Raw genomic sequence first — 20,079 nt, 5'->3', positions numbered from 1 at the left:
CCCTCATACATATATATCAAGTTATATAAAATTAAAGTAAATTGTTTTCTAAAATTATTGTGATCGTTAGTAAACCAGATTTAAAAAATGGAGTGCCTAATGTTGCTGACCGCTGTCACTATTCGGTATTTGACATTGGTATTTAGATGTTCTGTAATTCGCCAAATATTACCTCAGATACCTATTGCGTAACATGCGGGTATTGTAATTAGAAAACCGTAAACAGTTTTGTTGTTGTATTATCGTGTTCATTTGTTTTTATAGCTCTTTATAATTAATGTTTGTCGAGAAATATTTTATGTTTGGTTTTTTGGTACTTAAGAGAAATCTTATCGAGAATGTTATTGCTAATACTAGAGACAGATTTTATTTTTAAGTCGCATAAAGAGTTAAAAATCTGTAACCTTATACGACTAATGCCGCCACACAAGTTGCAACCACTATTGTGTATAGTTTATACTTCGTTAAATATTATATATAAACTTCATTGAACAGTATTGTGTAAAAAAAAACGATATGTTTCAGTAACAAAATTTTATTTGATATACCTAGCAATGGGAACACTTTATCACATAAGGTTTAAAACCAGGTTTATTCAATTACACATCAAATTTATAGTTTTACAAACAACATTTTAAACATAAGTCACAGGCTACTATTAAATTATACATTTTTAATGACGACTATAGCAAAATGTAAGTCTTAGAATAAAATAATGTTTTGTTAAAATTATATGAAAACATGAGGGATAAAAATAATGATCAGTGTTGAATCAACAAACCAATCACAGCCGCATATTTTATAAAAAAAATGTGCGCTGTTCCCATACTTAAAAGTTTTGCTTGTTATTTGACATTCAGAATTATGAGTCACACAAGTTCAGGAAAGTAATAAAAACAATGGACAGACAAACTATGTCCTTAACTATGTCTTTGATAATTAAGACATAATTTGGGAGACATGCTTTTTGGTGATAATATTACAGGCACGGATTTGGAAATGTAAAAGTATCTACTTATTCCATATACTTACTCATTAAAAAACCGTTATAAATATAATGGTAATATTATATTTTGCATTTTCCCACGCGCAGGAAAATAGTTACAAAGGAACGTAGAAAATAATTAGAATTTCTATCTTAAAATTATGACATTAATAACCTACTATTATTTACAAATTATAGAATAAGTAACAAAGTTTAAACAAACAAAAATTTTGATGAAATTATAAATCAGATTTAATAAAAAAGTTTAGAACCAAAATATTATAAAAATTGAGGTAAGATTCCTTTCGGGATAGTTAAATAAATGTAATTGTATTTTATTTTATTTATTTATAAAACTTTGGCTTCCTACATCTAAAATGGCTATTTGAAATATTTAAAACAGCACCTTAACACTACCACGATCATTTTCGTTCGTTCGTACGTCATTTCATATTTTCAGAAGGTAGTAAAAAATATGGCAGTACGTTTTGATTGATAAAAACCTATTTGAAAATATTTGGCGTTCATAGCCATTTACGATCATTTCCACAGAGTCTGGTCCTGGATTTTCGAGGTATTTTAATGTGACAGAGTAGAAATGATCTTTTTTTTGTTGATCAGAATGTCCCGTCTTTCTCTTAAGGATGGTGTCAGTGGTGTGTTGTAGGGTATGGAGGAGATATCGCTGGTAGATGGTGACCACATCGTGGGAAATTCGGCGGGACCGGAGGGAGATCCGCTTGCGTTCCTATGTGTATAATGAGGTTCATCCCAATGACTATGTGGTAGATGAAGTGGCAGTGGAATAACCAATATCCTGGAAATAAATAAATAAATAAATTGTGGTAAATTTGCCATTGCAATTTATTGAACCTGCATACCAAAATATGAAAAAGGGAGTGGAAAATAGCATGTAATTATAGGATCATTTTCTAAATTCCTCACCTGGATTGTCAGCTTTCAACCTCAATACGACATATCCATTATTGGGCACCGCCAGTGTATCTTTATGGGGAGGAAGGTTGTATTGCCTGTGGAGCAGGCCTTTCCTGTCGAGGTCTAGGGCGTGTTTCAGATTTATCTTCTTGATATTTTTGTCCGGAGACCGACCCATGCCTATCACGTTGTAGGCCGCGCCGTGAAGATGGAACGGGTGAGAGAGGTTGGGGGATTGCACTGAAATAAATATGAACATTAACAGTTTTTTACGAATCGGCATGTGAATCGAATCATTAATTTGAAATTTTTAGGATTGCTTGCAGCTTCCGATGAAGCCATCGAAGTGGCTCGGTTCTAGCAATAATATATTTAGCAAGTAACAGAGCATTGTATGTGAACCACTAGGCTTGTAAGTAAGAAGGAAAGCTCCTAAAACTCGTGAAAATATTACCTTCATCAACAAGCACGATCTCCACAATGGAGTTGAGAGGCACGTCGATCATGTGGGTGCAGCGGCAGTCGACTGGGCAGTTGGCAGGCCTGTTGTCGCCATTGCAGAATAGCTCGGGGTTAAGCTCGTGCATCTGTGATAGCGGGGGAGCGGGTGGCGCGCTGTAGGAGATCTCGTCGACCAAACTCAGCACGTGGTCGCCGCCAGGAGCCACTGTAATTTTACAAGGCATGATGATACGATTTGATGATGATGGTTTCGGATATTTTCACCTTATCTATCTAGTTGCCGGACTTTGACGTGGCTGATTAATTTAATTACTTTCAAAAGTTCTTTGGACTTTAGTCCTATTAGATACATAAATATTATGTGCAGTATGGATTCATTACTTTTGGCGTACCTGCTTTCCCTTATTAAGATAAGGTAGGAGATGTGGGAGGAGATAAGTCTCCTCCCACAACCGAGCTCCAAGCTCATTCATAAATTCATCAATCAATCTACAGACCAGTCAAATAATCAACCTACAATATCATTGTTTTTCTTCTACTGAAAGCACTCGTTATATTGATCTCATTCAGACACAAATAAGTTTAAACTCAATAAGTCTCACGACATGATACGATCTTATTTACTTACTCCGTTCTATTTTATAGAACAGACTTAATGAGAATTATTAGATCACGAATTGTAATCCATTTTTTTCTTATTTAAACCAGATATATGGTTGGTATATCAGGAAAATCTGCTTTCTCAGAACCAGTTTAATCAAGGACATGTTCTTATATCTGTGGTCATAGAACGGAATCATATCATTCATTGCAGAAGGAAAGTGAGGTCGGATGAATAAACAATACAAAGGAAGAAAGCGTAGTTAAAGTTTAATTTAATTCCAAACACTTATGTGACCATATTATTACTAGTATCCATCCTTCCATACTAATATTATAAAGAGGATTTGTATTTCTGATTTGTTAATGAATAAACTCAAAAACTACAGGGTCGATTGTGTTGAAATTTGGCATACAGATAGACGAAACCTTTAGGTGTAACATAGGCTACTTTTTAATTATGGTTTTTCCCAGGCGAAGCCGGGACGGGCTTCTAGTATAATATATCGATAAACGGAGAGACGAAACCGCTGAACTGAATGTAGAAACTATGAATTTACGTTTCAGGTATTTCTAACAAAAGTGAGCTCTAAGAAAGTAACATTGTGCGGATGTAAGTACCAAGTACAGTATACCCGATGTGAAATGTTTACCAATTTTTTTCGATGCGAATTACTAAATGTCATTTTACTTACCCATATTTCGTAATCACTAGTTGCACAATTAGGGCGTAAAAGTGGGACGATAAAAAATCTCAGGCATATGAATAATATAGTTTACTCACATGGGTTAAGTTGCAGGTAGATAGTTGACGGAAGAGTGGATACTAATTTCCTGATTAATGAGTTTATAAAATATACCTTGATTCCTATGACAGATGTCAAATTATGTTTATACTAAAGCATTGACTAATTGGAGGTGATAGCGAAATAATATCTTCATTTTTTAACTTATTACTATAAAGCGTATGAAAATGAAAAGATTTGCCTCACCTAAGAAATTCCTGTAAGTGTTCTCCCTGAACAAATCCTTGGGTTTGTAGAAGTGGAATCTGAATGGGAGGAAGATCTTAACATCGGGTCTTTCCTGCAGGAGCGCCTTGTCCACTGGTTTCGCAGACTTCAAATTGCTGACGCATACAGCGTCATTCCTTTTCACATCGCATATCGCGTCCAAGGGATTCATTATCTACGGAATAAAAAATAAATAAGGACAGAAATATGTGTGATAGAGTTACGATAAGAAGAGTACAGAATTATTTGAAAAAAAATTATTTTTGTTCGCGTTGGTATGCTGTATTTGTATGTCACACGGAAAGCATCCATAATATGTGTGTGACATTTTTCATATTGCCTTAATAAAATTTTACCCGAATAAAAATAAGCTTACTTTATGGATTGTGCTATTTATTATATTAGTTCTGTTTTTTAACTTCTTTATTTCTTTAGTTGTAAATGTTGGCAATAAACCATGTTGATATTTCTGCGCTCTTCGTATTTCAAATTTTCATAAATGTAATTAATTTTATGTACAGATCTTTGAAAGAACAACCTTCTGAGTTTCTGTATAGCCCGAGAGAGGTAAAGAAGTGAAGTCAAGAGTAGGAGAAAGAAAAGAAGAAGAAAATAAATGTACAACCTGTTTCCTGTGCACCGGTGTCGTGATCTAACAGCCCACTACTGCTTTCTTATATTTCGAAAATACAATATTTTGTTCTAAAATATATATTTGAATTGTATTAATTATCTATTTCATTATTTACAATATATTTCACTTAGGATATAAAAATTGTATTGTATTTACACATGCATAGGTACAAGTAGCGCAATATTTTATACATAGTTTGAATTTATCATAAAAACGTGGATTGCACAAATAAAATTAAACGTATTTTTATAAATTTTATTAAATCGTATAAAAATTTACATTTTTTTTCCTTAAAATAACTATTAATATAGATAGTTACTGACTGCTAAAGCATAGCAGATGCAATACTTCAGATTATTATATTTCTGTATGTGTTTATTTTTGTGGACTAGGATTTGCCAAAAAGCATAATTCTTAGTTGGCACGGCTGTATGAAATGTACAGACTGAATAATCCTTACCATAATGGTAACATGAAGCTGGTAACATCTGAATACCTACTATTTGCTACAAATAGTTATATACAGTCTTCAAAGTATGCGGTAGATTATAAAAGTGATGAGTTGCCAAACTTACAACAACGTAGGTACAATGTGTATTTACAAGTATTGCAGTTGTCTCTTATATATATATATATATATATACATCTATCATCATTTCATATTACATGCAAATTTGGTTAGTAAGTTGTAAATAATAATCAGTTAGACAAATGAAACTATTTTTTTTTAAATATATACAAGTAATAAATATTCTTGGTGATTAATAAAAATGGCAAGTTGTTAGTAACAGCATTACGCCTGCTGTCGAAATACCCATAGGTCTGCGAAGAATAGTAGATATAAGAGCCTCAGTGAAGTACATTTATGGTGATATATTAAATAATTACAATAATATCACCGAATATGGCATTAAATTATGTTGAAATAATCTCAAGGGAAAGGATGTCACCGTTAAATAAAATCACAAACCATCAAGATCTCCCGTAGAAACATTCGAATACAAAGTAAACACAAGCGGCAGAATCGAGCACTTCGGATCTGCCGGACACATCACACAAAACAAACATAAATTTACACTTAGTTAACATAATAATTCAACTGCTGTATTCATTTTTCACTGGAAATTGTTAGGAACCGAGTTACTGAAGGGGGATTGGTGGAAGGTGATCTCCACACGTGGGGAAGTTAGGAGGTACTGGGGGAAGATCGGCCTGAGTTCCGACTTGGAGAACCAGACTCATACCAATAACGATGTGGAAGAGGAAGTGACAGTGGAGGAGCCAGAAGCCAGGGTTGGTGGCTCTGAAACGAAGGATGACGTAGCCGTTGTTAGGCACGGCGATCGTATCCTTCGCAGGTGGTAAATCTCCTTGCTTGAGGTGACGTTCGAGAAGACCTCTCCTGTCGAGGTCGAGAGCGTGTTTCAAGTTGATTTTCTTGACATTTTGGTCGGGTGACCGTCCAATACCGATGACGTTGTATGCGTAACCGTGCAAGTGGAACGGATGGGACAAATTCGCGATTTGGACTGCAAGTAAAGATATTACATTAATACTAGTTATTCATAATATCTAGTTATAAAATCTTGCATATTTTCGATATAAATAAATACGCACCTTCATCTACAAGTACAATTTCAACTACAGCGTTCAGTGGAATATCAACTTTGTGGGTGCACATACAGTTTTGTCCGCAATCCGCGGGTCTGTTGTCTCCGTTACAGAACTGTTCAGGGTTTACGTCGTCATACTGACTGAGCAGAGGAGCCGGTGGGGACATATACGAAATTTCATCGATCAAACTGATCACGTGGTCTCCTTGAGGGGCAACTGTGAAATTGCAGAACATTTTATTATATAATACTTTTTGTTATCATACTGACCATTTTAAATATTTAATAGCCTATTCTCACCTAAATATCTGTTGTAAGTATTAGGCTGGAACAGCATTTCTGGTCTGTACACGAAGAAACGGAATGGCAAGAAGATTTTTACATCTGGCCTTTCCTGCAGAATTGCTGGGTCAATATTCTGCGCGTTTTTCAGTTGGCTGACGCAGACGGCGTCATTCCTCTGGACGTTACATCTTGCATCCAAGGGATTCATCACCTGTTTAGTTAGTGAGGAGAAAGGTACGTGCAATTACTAGTTATAACGTGCAATACTACAACTACTGTTTAATGTGTATAAATCTAGTTTCTACTTTATTGTACTATTTTCTTATACATTTAGTGATAGTACCTACTTTGCCAATTAATCTATATATTTAATATTTGTCGGTTTGAGTGATAGTAAGAAATCTACGATACTTTTGTCTACATATTCGAGTATAAAAAATATTTACATAAATCGAGGCAAGAAAAAATATTAAGGCGGGTATATAACATGGCTAATATCAAGCACAGTATATATAATATTTTTATTTTAGAATATAGTTTCACCGAAAAATTGGAATTAGGTAGCAGAGGTAGCAGTATTTATGTTTGAGCAAGCTAATTGCAATAAAGTCGACTATTCCACTTGATTTTATCGTGGCTGTCGTGTTGGCTTGAAGAATCCAGTATGCAATATCCGTCCATTAATTCCTTGCCCGGGTGAGTGCTGTGTCGAAAGTTCTTTCCTTGAGTATCCTTAGAATATTACAAAAGTTAATAGACCAGTCCCAAAATTGTGAACTGTCTACTAATTATTTACACAACCAGAGGGAATTTTCTACTGTCTACAATTTTCATCTAATAATATGATACAAAGTAGTGGGATTTTTATATACATTTCCCCTCATACTTACCACACCCTGGGGTAAACCAACATCGTAAGTTGGTGCTGGGCTGGACGGTTGGTACGGACCTCTTGCGTATCTGAGGATAGCCAACTGCTGAGCTCTCTTAATACCACATTCTCCAAGTCCTCGAACTTGGATCCAGTATGCTCCAGGGATATTATTGGCTTCAATTACGAAATCGTACCGTTCACCTGAAAATATTTAATTTTATATTCGTTACTTGTACTTTCAACTCCACTTTGCACTAATATTCTAGTACGTTCCACTTTAATGCTGGTAATTACACAATGAAGCAAAGATTCATCGGAAAAACCGAGGTGTGTGAAACCAGTCGAATTTCAGTTTAATTTGTAAGCAAACTGGTAATTTGATATTTAGTAGTTTAGAGTAACTGGTAATTTGGTATACATGGATACCGGTAAGTGAATACATTTGTCATCCATAAATTCAATCGATTAATAAAAAAATGAAATGAAGCAAATGTCCTTGTAAAAAATCTTGTACTAGAAAATAAAATTTTACACATCACAAAGGATAGGATTTTAGATGATATTCTCACCTGAGAAAGAGATAATAGTGTGGACTTGAACTGGCTGTACTGGTTCTCCATCAGTAGCGATGACCGTCAAGTTGTGTCCCTCAAAGGTGATTTGAGCGGGACATACTGATGCGAAAGCGTTGATCATTCTGAATCTGTATCTCCTTCCCGGGGTGATAGTGAATACTTCTAATGGTGTGTTGGTCATGAAGCCAGTGTTAGGGTCTCTGAATTGTCCCTTTCCGTTGATCAAAACAGACTCGGGGTCTTGGCCAGTGTTGACAGCGAGACGACCAGGATATCTTTCAGCGGCATCTTCGTGAAGCCAGTCACTGAGCAACATAACGTGAGTTGTAAGGTCGTAGTCGTACAAGTGACTGTTGGGGTCCTTAGAAGGTGGTTGTCGGACAACAATGCTACCATACAATCCATCAAGTTTCTGAAGACCTGTGTGTGCGTGCCAGAAGTGGGTACCAGCGTTGCCTTGCCATTGATATCTGAAAAATGTTAAGGTTTAAAAGTAAGTAAACTTGCTGAATAATATCACAATAAAGTTCACGTAGATTTTTTGGGCGAGTTCATATACAAGTCTTGTAATTTATAAAATATGTTTATATATATTTTTAGATGTAATCAGTCTAGGAAGACGTTGATAAAACTAAATTAGTATTGGTATAACAGAAAAAATAAAAAGCATTTTTACCTGAATGTATTTCCTTGCTGAATTGGACATTGGGTGACGAATGGTACGCCGTCGTAGTATTGAGTTCCCCTCTGGAAGATACCGTGCCAGTGGATTGTTACTTCCATGCCTTCCATATGATTTTCTACATCGATGACAACCCTGTCGTTCTCACAGACTTGGATGGATGGCCCCGGCAACATTCTGTTGGCAGTCAGGATACCACGCTCAACTCCGTCAGCCAGGACACATTGGCAGTGAGACCACACGACGTTGGTTGCATTCGGTGTGCACACTTGGCAAGCTCTGAAATTAAATATGGCATATATGCAATCAAATTTGCCATGCAAAATTGACATAAATTAAGTTATCAAATAACTATATTTCATTATCAATTTCATTGGTTACACCATAATTTCCTCAACCTACGCGTTTGCTATCATGAAACGGCAATGTTTGCATAAGGTCTGTCGTCACCTATCAATTACGTGCCCCGAAGGAATTTGGATCACAACTATAGTGTACTTGTGTGCGGCATTGAGCCTTGCATTTAACAGGCCGTGTGAAACGAGCCATAAAACGTGCGAAATGAAAAAGTCGGTCGGTAAATTTTCTACAATATCACGACTTTTTGCGTGATCTTCCAAATTTTTTGAGGAATTCGTGGCTGGCCTGACTCTGATGGCCTAGTGATTACATGGAATGGTTAGGTAAGGATTACTTAAAACTATTTAGATGATATTCTGCGAGATAAATTTATACCTACTTATTGTATTTTTATTGTGTAACGATTGGCATTATTATTCAATTCTATAGAAAGGGAATCGATGGCATAAAACTTAATTGATAAAGCTTTAACTATCAGTAACTAAATATTCTCTAATCATCTCATCTCTGCTTAAATGAATACATAAACATTATTTTATAATGAAAAGTCGACACTTACGCTCCCAATACAGTGTACAATTCCAATGTGAAGTGATAGTAACAAATCCTTGGAGGTTCATTCTCTCTGCACGCTCTGGCACATTCATCAGGGGCTGATAGTGCTGGATTTCTTCTGAGCTCCGCAGTAGCACTGCTGGTGAAGTCTAGATGTTTCAATGTGGTCTTCCCATTGGCGTTTCTAGCCAGTGGAGGCAAGGGATTGTTTCTGACCCCGCCGCTGAGCGGACCGCTGCCGCTAGCTTGCGCAAACGGGTTTGAGGATGGTCCTATTGTACTTCCAATAGATCCAAAATTTCCAAATGGGTCATCTAAGCTCGGATGAGTTTGAACTATCCCGTGAGTTGAGGAGAAGGAGCTGCTGGATGCAGAACTTTCTCTGAATGGTGTCGCTGTGCCTGCTGACCACCATGACGCTGATGTTGACTGATCATCTGGGATAGACTCTGCAAAGAAAGATAAACTAATATTAGAAGTTTATAAACTACACATATTATGTTTAAAAGTAATGAAGTTAGAATTTTTGTCCCGGAAGAGAGATTTTTATAACACGAAAAGTTTAAACAAACAGCAAACATAATAATTTAGGTTTGATTGACAGTCTTATCGAATTGTTACATAATCTTAACCCAAGACAATGGGGTCAGTAGTTCACCAGCAATCAGACCAAGACAGGTCTATTGGCGGCCAAGGTGTCATAAACTTCAGCGTTGATAGACGGCGCAAACCGGCTTCTGAATTAGCTGTTCTAAGACCATAACAAACTATGCCTATGAGAAATACAGCTACTGCTGTATCTCTAGTTGCTTTTGACAGCGTGTTTCCGTTTCAAAATAACGTTATCGTTAATCTTGGTCGGGAAAGAAACATTTAAATACGATTGAGGATCGTGTAAAAAACTGCATGCTGTAACTGTTTGGAATAGACAGGCGATATGATAATAATCTCGTAATGGTTTTTTTCACACTGTGTTCCGCCCATATCTAAGTACATTTAGTTATCGAGAAAGAGAACTTTATACCTGTTTGAAATTTTGAACGTATGTTTAACGTAGCCGTCCGTCCCGGCTTTGCTTGGGTAAAATCATAATACATTATACACTTGAAAACATCCTCAGGAATTACACTATCTATTACAAAACCGCATGTTTAAATAGGTACAGATAGCGACTTTTAGTGTTATTATTATGTAGTGACAAACAAATCAAACTCCTGCCAATCATTTCGGATGCAACATTACTGGGGATAAACCAGTCATTACTAGAAAAGTGTAAAGTATATTTTTTTCTAATTCGTTTAATATAACTAGATTTTTTTCTAGAAGATAAATCATTACGTATCTGTAATTAAAACAAAGAGTTTCGAAAGTAAAAATGAGATTCAATTGTTGTAACTAAGACATTTCTTTATGCTAATAACTAAAAAGTGTTTCCTTTTTTACTATTTGCACCGCAGCAAACAACTGCACGCTCGACAGGCGTATCTTCCATCTCCAGCGTTTTCCCAAGGTAGATATTTGTCAGTAGTCGTAATAATGGATTCAAGCGATAGCCGGTTAGATAAGACCGTTTGTAGACAGGTGGTTAATGCAAAATGCTCTACTATTACAGCCAATATTGTACACGCCTTTATACGTAATACAGCACTGAACGAAATTGATGTAGTTAAATAGCTATCAACGTATCGTAACATTAATTAAAACATTATGCACTCAAAACGCCTAATATAGCAATTATTTGATAGTTACCCAACCTTACTTCGTTCTTTGTTACAATATAATGATTGTTGATAAGTATATATAGTAAATTACAATATCCGGAAGTAGATACTGAAGTAATACTTATACAATCAGTTTGGGCATAGAGCAACGCAGGCCACCATGCGAAACGTGGAGCCGATCTTGATCTAGTCTTCAGTAAGAAATGCTTCACTTTTTTCAAACGTGTATCTAACAGTCTTTTAATGAAATTATCCAATTTAATTGGGTTCTCTCTACGTGTTTGTGAAATTTTATACAGCTATTTCGATTTAATAATTTTGCGATGAATCCGGGATTTTGTCAATCCCTATTCCAGTGCTCTTAACCACTGAGCTATCGAGACCAAGCCAGTTCGGCCGAATTTTTGTATCACTTTCCGTCTCACGTAGGTACTCTTAACTAATCAACCTACCTTACTGTTACAAGTAAGAAATTATGTTATTAAACCATGTATGTATTGTGACATGTACAATAAATCTCTTTAAACCTTATTCCGATATTTTCATAGTACAATGCTTCGTTTATCGCGATCTTTATGTTCGAGAAATCTTAGTACTATTAATAACAGCACTGCTTCGATAGTTCGGTGATTTACTAGTTTTATTGGTATGTTTGTTTTCGAAAAACTCTGCTTCTTATATATGATTTTGCCATACTTAGAGTTTCAATGTGATTGATTCATTTCAGGATACGGACAAAAGTTCACCACCAGCCTTTTTGTCCGCAAGACCTTGATAAGAATTCGCTCTCATTTCCGTATTGTTGAACACTATTATCGTCCAGCAATCATAATTATTTTGATATGCGGATAATTTAGGTAATACTTATAGCACAATTTCGCGGTCACCTTTGAGGTTTTAGGAACGTTTTTATCAGTAGATCTTATTTCCTGTTACTTTTAACATACAAAAACAAAGGTTGACAGCCGCTAATTAGTCGTGTAATTGATATGAAATTGACAGCTAGTGACTGCACTGCAATGCATAAATTAACAACGTACACAACAACATACATTTATTTATGATTTGACTATGACAAATCTCTAGGTAGCTCAATATTACTGTTTCGTAAAAATCATACTATTACCGATTTTCAGTATTCCTAATACGTAGCTATATATTATAACTTCGCTCGGGTGACCCGTGTGGTCGTTTGTGATATATCTATCTTAATTATTACTCCGAGTAAGTAACGTTAACGTCATTTTTAATGTAAATTTCTATAAAATCTAAGCAATTCTGTACATTTATTAAAAAACTCACACTACGGCGTGGTAAATGCGATAACACCGGTCATTGCAGCCTATTTGAAAACCCAACAAACAATACTCAAACAGCATTTTTTCGGTAAATAACAGATTATAACAATAAATCTGAATGAGATCGTGCATAGTTTTCGAGGTTTGTCGGTTCAGTTAGTAATAACAACGTCAGTGAAAATGTGTTACTGAGTAATAACGGAATTGACAACACAGCAGCATAAATGCAGTTAAAAAAAAAAGGTTTTAAACCCCAAATTAATGGTATTTACCGCTAAATCCTACACTGAACTACAATTAAAACTAATTTAGTTGAATGCGGATACGTTTAACCTCTTTCCTTACATGTGTTACTTAATTTGAAATAAGGATATGGTCGTTATTAGTAGATAATTTTAACAATGTCTGTGAACTATGTATTTTATTATGAATGACTGACAAAATGTGGCTGTTCCGCCCTAGATGGATATGGATGTCGTACGAAGTAACTAAGAGATGGCCTAGGCAGCAAGAGCATTCCCCCAGGAGTGTTGTCGCCAGGCTAGTGGTCGGTTGTAAAATCACAGCCAAATCTCTAAAATTTTAAGATTACTTTTTACGGCGACGCTCTTTGATTAAAAAACAAAATAAGGACGCATTAAAAATATTTTTATTTGATGTTACTTTATGTGCTGCAATACTTATAAACATTACTAACATAAGTACTTTTAATCATATTAATTAGATACATTTCCCTGAACGAGTATTGAATTTTGGATATGACGTTGTTTACTAATCAATGAAAGATACGTGGGTAGAACGAAGTTAAAACTTGACTACAGCAAGCAGAAACGAAATTTCATTTTTCTATTTGAAAACTAGTTACTTTATTACAGAGTAATTATCGCTTTAATTAAACGCGTAATTGATTGTATTCGCGGCGGTGCGGTGTACGGGAAGATAAGTCGATCGATTGTATCCGACACGGCTAATTTAATTACCTATTGCATTTTACAATTACATAGAAACGATATTATATAAAAGAGAATGTGCAAAGAACGAAAGAATAGAATGACATTGTAGTTTAGACTTTCGAACATTAAATTTCCATTCTTGACTAGAAGTCCTGATCCATTTAAAAATTAACCTTTATTGATGATGACCGACCGACGTTAACCCTTTTCGGAAATGCCGTTGTTATCTATCAGTAGCCCTTACTTTTTGATCAAGGAAAGATATAAAGTAGTCAAGTTTCTATTTGTACGAATACTTATAACGACTGTGTTACAATATACAATTTGATGGTAACTTGGGGACCTATATTAGAAAAGTAAACTTTTTAAACAGAATGTGCTGCGCCTACACAAACCTATGCATGGTTTTAGGTGCCATAGTGTTTTAATTCAATTATTTCTTTTAAATAAATAAATTTACCCCATGTCCATACGTTAGACATATTATAGAATAATTTCTCTTGAAGTAAGTAGTCAGACTAGAACAGTAAATTGACAGAATTATAGCTTATATAAATTCCTTGCTTTATAGCAAATCTATGCGGATATACGAGTATTTCTCGCTAAATCAGGGTGAGATCGAATAATTCTCAATTACAAATATTATATGCCTTATTATTTATTATTATTCCATGAAAGTGGAATAATTTATCCGATAATCGAGCCTGTGACAAATTACTGTAAGCTTATTATTTATTACCTAATCTGTGATACAATATATCGATGGAATATTATAAATGTATTATATAAAAAACAATATTTAAAAATATACTTTATTTAAAAAAATACTTTTAGACTGTTGTTTGAGTCGCACAAGTCGGCCACTTCCAAAATTATTTCTAAAACAAAAAACTTTTTTCATAAAAAAAGAAGAAAAGTCTATTATGAATCCTAAACGGTAATGTATTTTTTACATATTGTAGGTACCTATATGAACTTATTCAATATATAGTTAGGTTCCCAAATTGAAACTTCCAAGAAAAATATACCTGCTTACTATTTGATAGATATATACTATAACGAAAAAACAATATTTTTGTGCAAGAAAAACTTCATATGACCTAACTTTCGCCGCATTATAGATTTGTCACAGTGGCGTACTACAGATTGTGGGCTATTACGATGGCGGCACTAGGAAGTATTTGCGATTACAAAAATCTAGATAAACGTAAGTAGACAAAGTAAGCTTGGAGTTTATTTATACACAGACCAAACCTATCTATATCTCAAACTATGAAGTAAATAACTAATTAGGCAACTCTTGCGCGAGGAATAGACACTTTATTTTATAGTAATGCCAGTTTTATGTTGATTGAGAATTTAATGTTTGAATTTAATAAACAGTTTTTCGTAACAAATTAGAGATACGGTCTCTCTCTCATCTGAGCGTTTTCCTGGTTTCTTCCTCAGCCGTTGAGCGTCGGAGCCCAGGGATCGTTTTCTTACTTTTTCGACTCCTCTTCGTATGGTCTTCGGATTCCCTAGTCGTCGGACAATTGTAAAGATTTTTTAAAAAGAAATTAGAGATATGATATTTTACCGAAGTTTATAAAGTTTGGTATAAGTTACAGCTTATGCAGTCCTCCGTTAATCCAGCTATTGCATGGTGCGTGGTGAGTGAGGCGGGGTCGTCATCTTGCCTGCACAAAATAACTCAGGTTCAAAGTGCGACCACAATAGAACCCTCGGCATGATAATGATAGTCTATAAATGTATTGGATATTGTTTAAGATGAAATCAAACTGAGCTTTTCCCTATTAAAACAGTAATCCTACTAATATTATAAGTGCGAAAGTATGTTTGTTACACTTTCACGCATATACTAAACGGTTTGTTATTAAATTTGGTACACGGGTAGAATATAACGTGGAATAACACATAGGGTAGGTACTTTTTTCCGAAACTCTCACGGGAGCGAAGTCCCGGGGCGTAGCTAGTAATTTACAAGGCATTTTCAGCAAATAAATAGGTATAAAAAAGTATATATAATGCTTAAATCACTGCAGTTTTATTTACTGTTGTGGCAGTATGAATTATCAATTGAAACTAATTTAGTTATTTTTTATTCGTTATGGCGCGTTTAAATATCATCCGTGCGCTACAAATTGCTTTCAAGGCTCAATTTAATATGCGTAAATAAAACAAATATAAAATAAAAGTTAAGGTAAATTTATCCATATAGTTTTGATAACCATCATTCTTTTTTAGATAAATATCATGAACAAATAAATATCATAATAATTAGGGTTTAACTTCACGCTTGCTTTATTTTTTGATAAAAAATATAGAAAAAAGTAAAGTATGATAGTCGTTCGAAGCGCATGACATTGGCCCTGTTGCTACGGTTACATTCACGGGCACTGGTTATAGTTATAGTTTTGTAATCAATGTTTTTTATTGCCATGAGCGACTTTAGCAGAAATTCCATGCTATAATGTAATATTGTATGAATGTGTGAAAAAAGTCGCCTTCACTGGCTATGGCCTATAGCTTCGTTTATATTACTTAGTATTATTCTAAAGACAAATTTAAACGATTTAAAGAAATAATAATCACGACTACCATGAAAAAAAACTGAAACTACGCACATTGAATACAATGTATGTAGTTTCAGTTAAATTTTGTTTCATACAAATATACAGGTGATCACAAATATATACACATAAGTTATAATTATATTTGTGATCACCTGTTAAAACGCTTCATTGTGATACTCCGCTCGATCATATTGCTCAAAATTTTAAATTTCAATTTACAATTATGGAGTAGGTACTAACATAGATTTAAATTGTTAAATCTAAATTTAAAATATCACTAGTATACCAAAAAAGTAACCACCAAGTTAAATGATATATTCCATTTATATAAAATATTAAAACGATTCATCAAATTAAAGTTTAACAACGGCAACATCAAAGAAATTGTTGAGTATGGGCGGAAATGGCCCTATCACAACACAAGTATGGTTCGTGATTGAAACGATTGATTTAGGTACGCCCACGATGACGGTAATGATGAGTCATTACGTGAAGGTTACTGAAAGTCCCAGGACAAAATAAAAAGCAATTTTATATTTTATGTATGTTGAAATGGGTTGCTATTTAACACGTTAAGGGATCCTGAAACTTTTGTGAAATAAATGGAATTAGTTGATCGGTAGCTACGAAAAAAGAATATCATGTAAGTGAAATGAAGAATTAAAAATTTCAGTAAGTTATCACATACTTTTGTTTAGTTTCACCTGTATCGTTTTCTGTAATCAAATCTTGCAAGATTCTCCTATACTTCCAGTTGACCTACAGAGTTGAAATTTCTCACGTCGTTTCAGTTTCCATGACAATTATTATGATGGCATTATTACGATAAGCATGTCCTGATGGTGCAGCCCGGATCTGCTCCAAACGAGGGAACTCCTCAACCGTTTACAGCACGGACATGGGTTTTTTGTCAGGCGTTAAATGCCATAAGATCTCTCTGACGACAACAAGCTTGTGGCAAAAATGACATTTTTGCAAAAAAACTGTGTTTTTCTAGATAGCCAAATTGTTTTGCAAAACTATTTTTCAACCTAAAGTTTAGAAATCTAGAATTTTACAACGCCTAGTTTAAGGCGAGACGAACAATTGCGATCGTTCAACCGGAAAAGAGAGAAAGTGCACTTCAAGAAACACTTAAATAAAACTAAAACATAGCTTTTACGAACGTTGGCATGTGGTAATTGAATGAAAGTAACATAAAGAAACATCGGGCCGATACTGGCATAAAACAAATAAGAAAAAAAAACATGTGAATTTTTCTACGAATCAACATCAAGCAACAAACAAGTCATTTTTTGAATCTTGTTATCTTTCCACTTGGAAGTCAGATGTATTGTTTCAATAAATCCATACTAATATTATAGCTGTGAAAGTGTTTGTTTGTCTGTCTTTCACGTCAAAACGCAGCAAGTCGGAGAGCTGGAGTGTCATAGGCTACTTTTTACCGGGGGCGAATCCGCGGGCAACAGCAACACACATTTCGACACGTAAAGTCATAGCGAAGCCTTATAAAACCTATACATTATACCATGACACTGTGATGTTTAATGAGCATACCTCACCTGCGTATGTTTGAACTTTTTGTTTGTATTCGAGGTTATGTCACTAGAGAAATGGAGTGTAACTGAACGTAATGTTGGTAGTCCGGCTGCTCCAAATAACTTTTTTTTTTCACGTGTGAGGCAAAAATGTGCTTAGTGATTTGTAATATTGCTGCTATATATAATATTTTCGTTCGGCGAACTTCCGCGAACTCGGGCGTGAATAAACGTACATTGCTGGCTGCTAATGAGCTTTGTATTAAAGCAAAGTAAAACCAGTAATGCACATTTCGCGTTTCTTATTTCGCGTTCGATAGGGATATATATTCGAGTCCATATTTCTGTCAATACGTACGTTTTGCAGTTTTTTACAATTTGATAATTTCTCAGTAAGTAGAGTTATAGAAGCGTTTAAATGGTTTCATTTTTTAAAATGTAAATCAACAGAATAATTCAAAGTACACGTATGACAACTTCTAACTTTGCCACTGCTTTCTTAATTTCACGCATATAAATGAATCATCAATTACGGTGCAGGTTTCCTCACGATATTTGCTTAAAAAACAAAAGACTTTTTTATAATGTATTTTAAGCAGCGGATGCGGCCTCTTAAATGATTTAATTACGATCAAGTAATTTAATATTTTCGTTCCTACTCAAGCCTGATTTATATCTTGCACCGTCATAATCTGCATTTTGTGTATTTCGCAATAATTCGCATTGCGTTGCTTTCTAAATGCTACATTTTTATTAGCTGTTGTTAAAAGTTAAATGAATGTATGCTTAATTATTTAATTAGAGGTTGGTTACGTATACTACTCTATAGCAGTGTGGAGTATCTATTAGATATCTCAACCGAAACCTGTCCGTTTATAATTTTAATTTCATAAATGTAAAGAGTTTTGTTTGTTTTATCGATTCAATTTCCCCCTTTTTTGTTTGTTATTGGGATGTATTATTAGGTATAATAAGATTACAATAAAAGTTTGGCATAGTTATGGAATCATAATGGCTACCTAGATCTTAGTTATAATTATAATAAAATTAATTAAATATAATAAAATTAAAATAGAGTTCTGAAATTCGAACACCTTTTCAATTATATAACGATAATACTCATATATTTATTTATTAGGACATTAGGTTCCGGTTTGAAGCCTGCATCAAAGTCGTAGGCTACAATTACCGAGTAGGCAGTTAAATTTAAATAATTAATTAGTAGTCGCAATCGCAACCGCAGCTATGTGTTTGCCACTTGATAAAAAAGCCTTTGTTTTACTTTGGACCTGTAGCTAAATCCGGTGATGAAACTTTGCCACAAGTAATTTTATTTATTTATGGTTAAGGAAACAGTGTCAACCAGACTAGTCCTTTATTATATCTATTTAAAAAGGTTGGTGGTTTTAAAAGGTTTGCTTAAATATGCGATAACTTTGCCAAGTTTACATATGTACTTATACTAAGCCCTTGTTAACTAGGCAAAGTTACCGCATACTCTCACGATCAATTAGCATATCGTAACCTACGTAACTCGCGAAGGGAGCAATAAAGTGAGTCGATACCTGACTTAAATAGTGAAAGTGACGATTTGTCAGTGTGGCGGCGAACATAGGAGCCAAGTCAAACATCAGGAATGTTTGACTACCTATATTCTTCTGTTACGTTGGAGAAAATAAAATAATGATTATATTTTATTGGACGGCATTAATTAATTAAATTACCACTTAGCTTATCAGCGGTGTCGTAATCACAAGAAAAATCAATAAACAACAATTTTTATGTAAACTGCTTTTTCTCTTAGAATAGTTAATTGCTTCTAGTAAAGAATAGGACAGCACAAAATATTTCTCATATTTCAAATCAGAAGTAGAAAATGGCCAAGTTAGATATTGATTTATTAATGTAAATATCTGTTCAAGTTGAAATTGATAAATAATAAAAACAGAGACTATATAATGTACTCCAATGGCAACGTACGACTCTAAAATTGAACGTGACTTGACTCAAAAGACTCTTTGAATCTCAATTGACTCAAAAGTGAATATCACTAATTGATGACAATGAGTGATAGAAGAAGAATATAATACAAGTCCTTTTATAACTTTTGTCATAACCTTTACTTCTGTGTTTACCAATGTCATGTTCAAAATAAGTTAATGATAAATTGTATCGTATTGTAATAGGAAATGCTGCCACGACTGGACGAAATATTTAATTGGTTTTTATTCGTTTTAATTTCTTCTGTTTATAAAATTGTATGAAAAATAAGTACCATTTTTGTAAATATTTATAATTTATATTTTAGTTTTAATATTTAATTAATCTATATCTAAGCAAATAGGAGATAGCTCATTATTATTGTTACGTAACGATTTAAACAAATATTTCAGAAAACATGCGGTTGAAATTGTAATAA

General features: G+C 34.3%; 1 protein-coding gene across 2 annotated transcripts in view; it reads right to left on the bottom strand.

Moving 5' to 3' along the window:
* Positions 1-718: 718 nt before the first annotated feature.
* Positions 719-20,079, bottom strand: part of stw (straw) — a 60,718-nt gene continuing 41,357 nt past the window's right edge. Inside the window, exons 2-9 of one of the 2 annotated variants that reach the window (XM_053769087.2) lie at positions 9,579-10,023; positions 8,654-8,938; positions 7,972-8,447; positions 7,419-7,603; positions 3,976-4,171; positions 2,376-2,588; positions 1,931-2,161; positions 719-1,802 (exon numbers count right to left, since the gene is read on the bottom strand). In XM_053769087.2, coding sequence (XP_053625062.1) covers positions 1,636-1,802; positions 1,931-2,161; positions 2,376-2,588; positions 3,976-4,171; positions 7,419-7,603; positions 7,972-8,447; positions 8,654-8,938; positions 9,579-10,023 — 2,198 coding nt within the window. In that variant the 3' untranslated portion in view covers positions 719-1,635. Of the gene's footprint in view, positions 1,803-1,930; positions 2,162-2,375; positions 2,589-3,975; positions 4,172-4,871; positions 6,160-6,247; positions 6,461-6,543; positions 6,740-7,418; positions 7,604-7,971; positions 8,448-8,653; positions 8,939-9,578; positions 10,024-20,079 lie in introns of those variants that run through there. The other variant, XM_053769088.1, reaches the window with a different exon arrangement.

The sequence above is a fragment of the Plodia interpunctella genome, chromosome 3 (genome assembly GCF_027563975.2).
Source record: "Plodia interpunctella isolate USDA-ARS_2022_Savannah chromosome 3, ilPloInte3.2, whole genome shotgun sequence".
Lineage (NCBI taxonomy): Eukaryota > Metazoa > Arthropoda > Insecta > Lepidoptera > Pyralidae > Plodia > Plodia interpunctella.
Note: the sequence above shows the minus strand (reverse complement) of the source record. Positions and strands in the feature narration are given on the sequence as shown.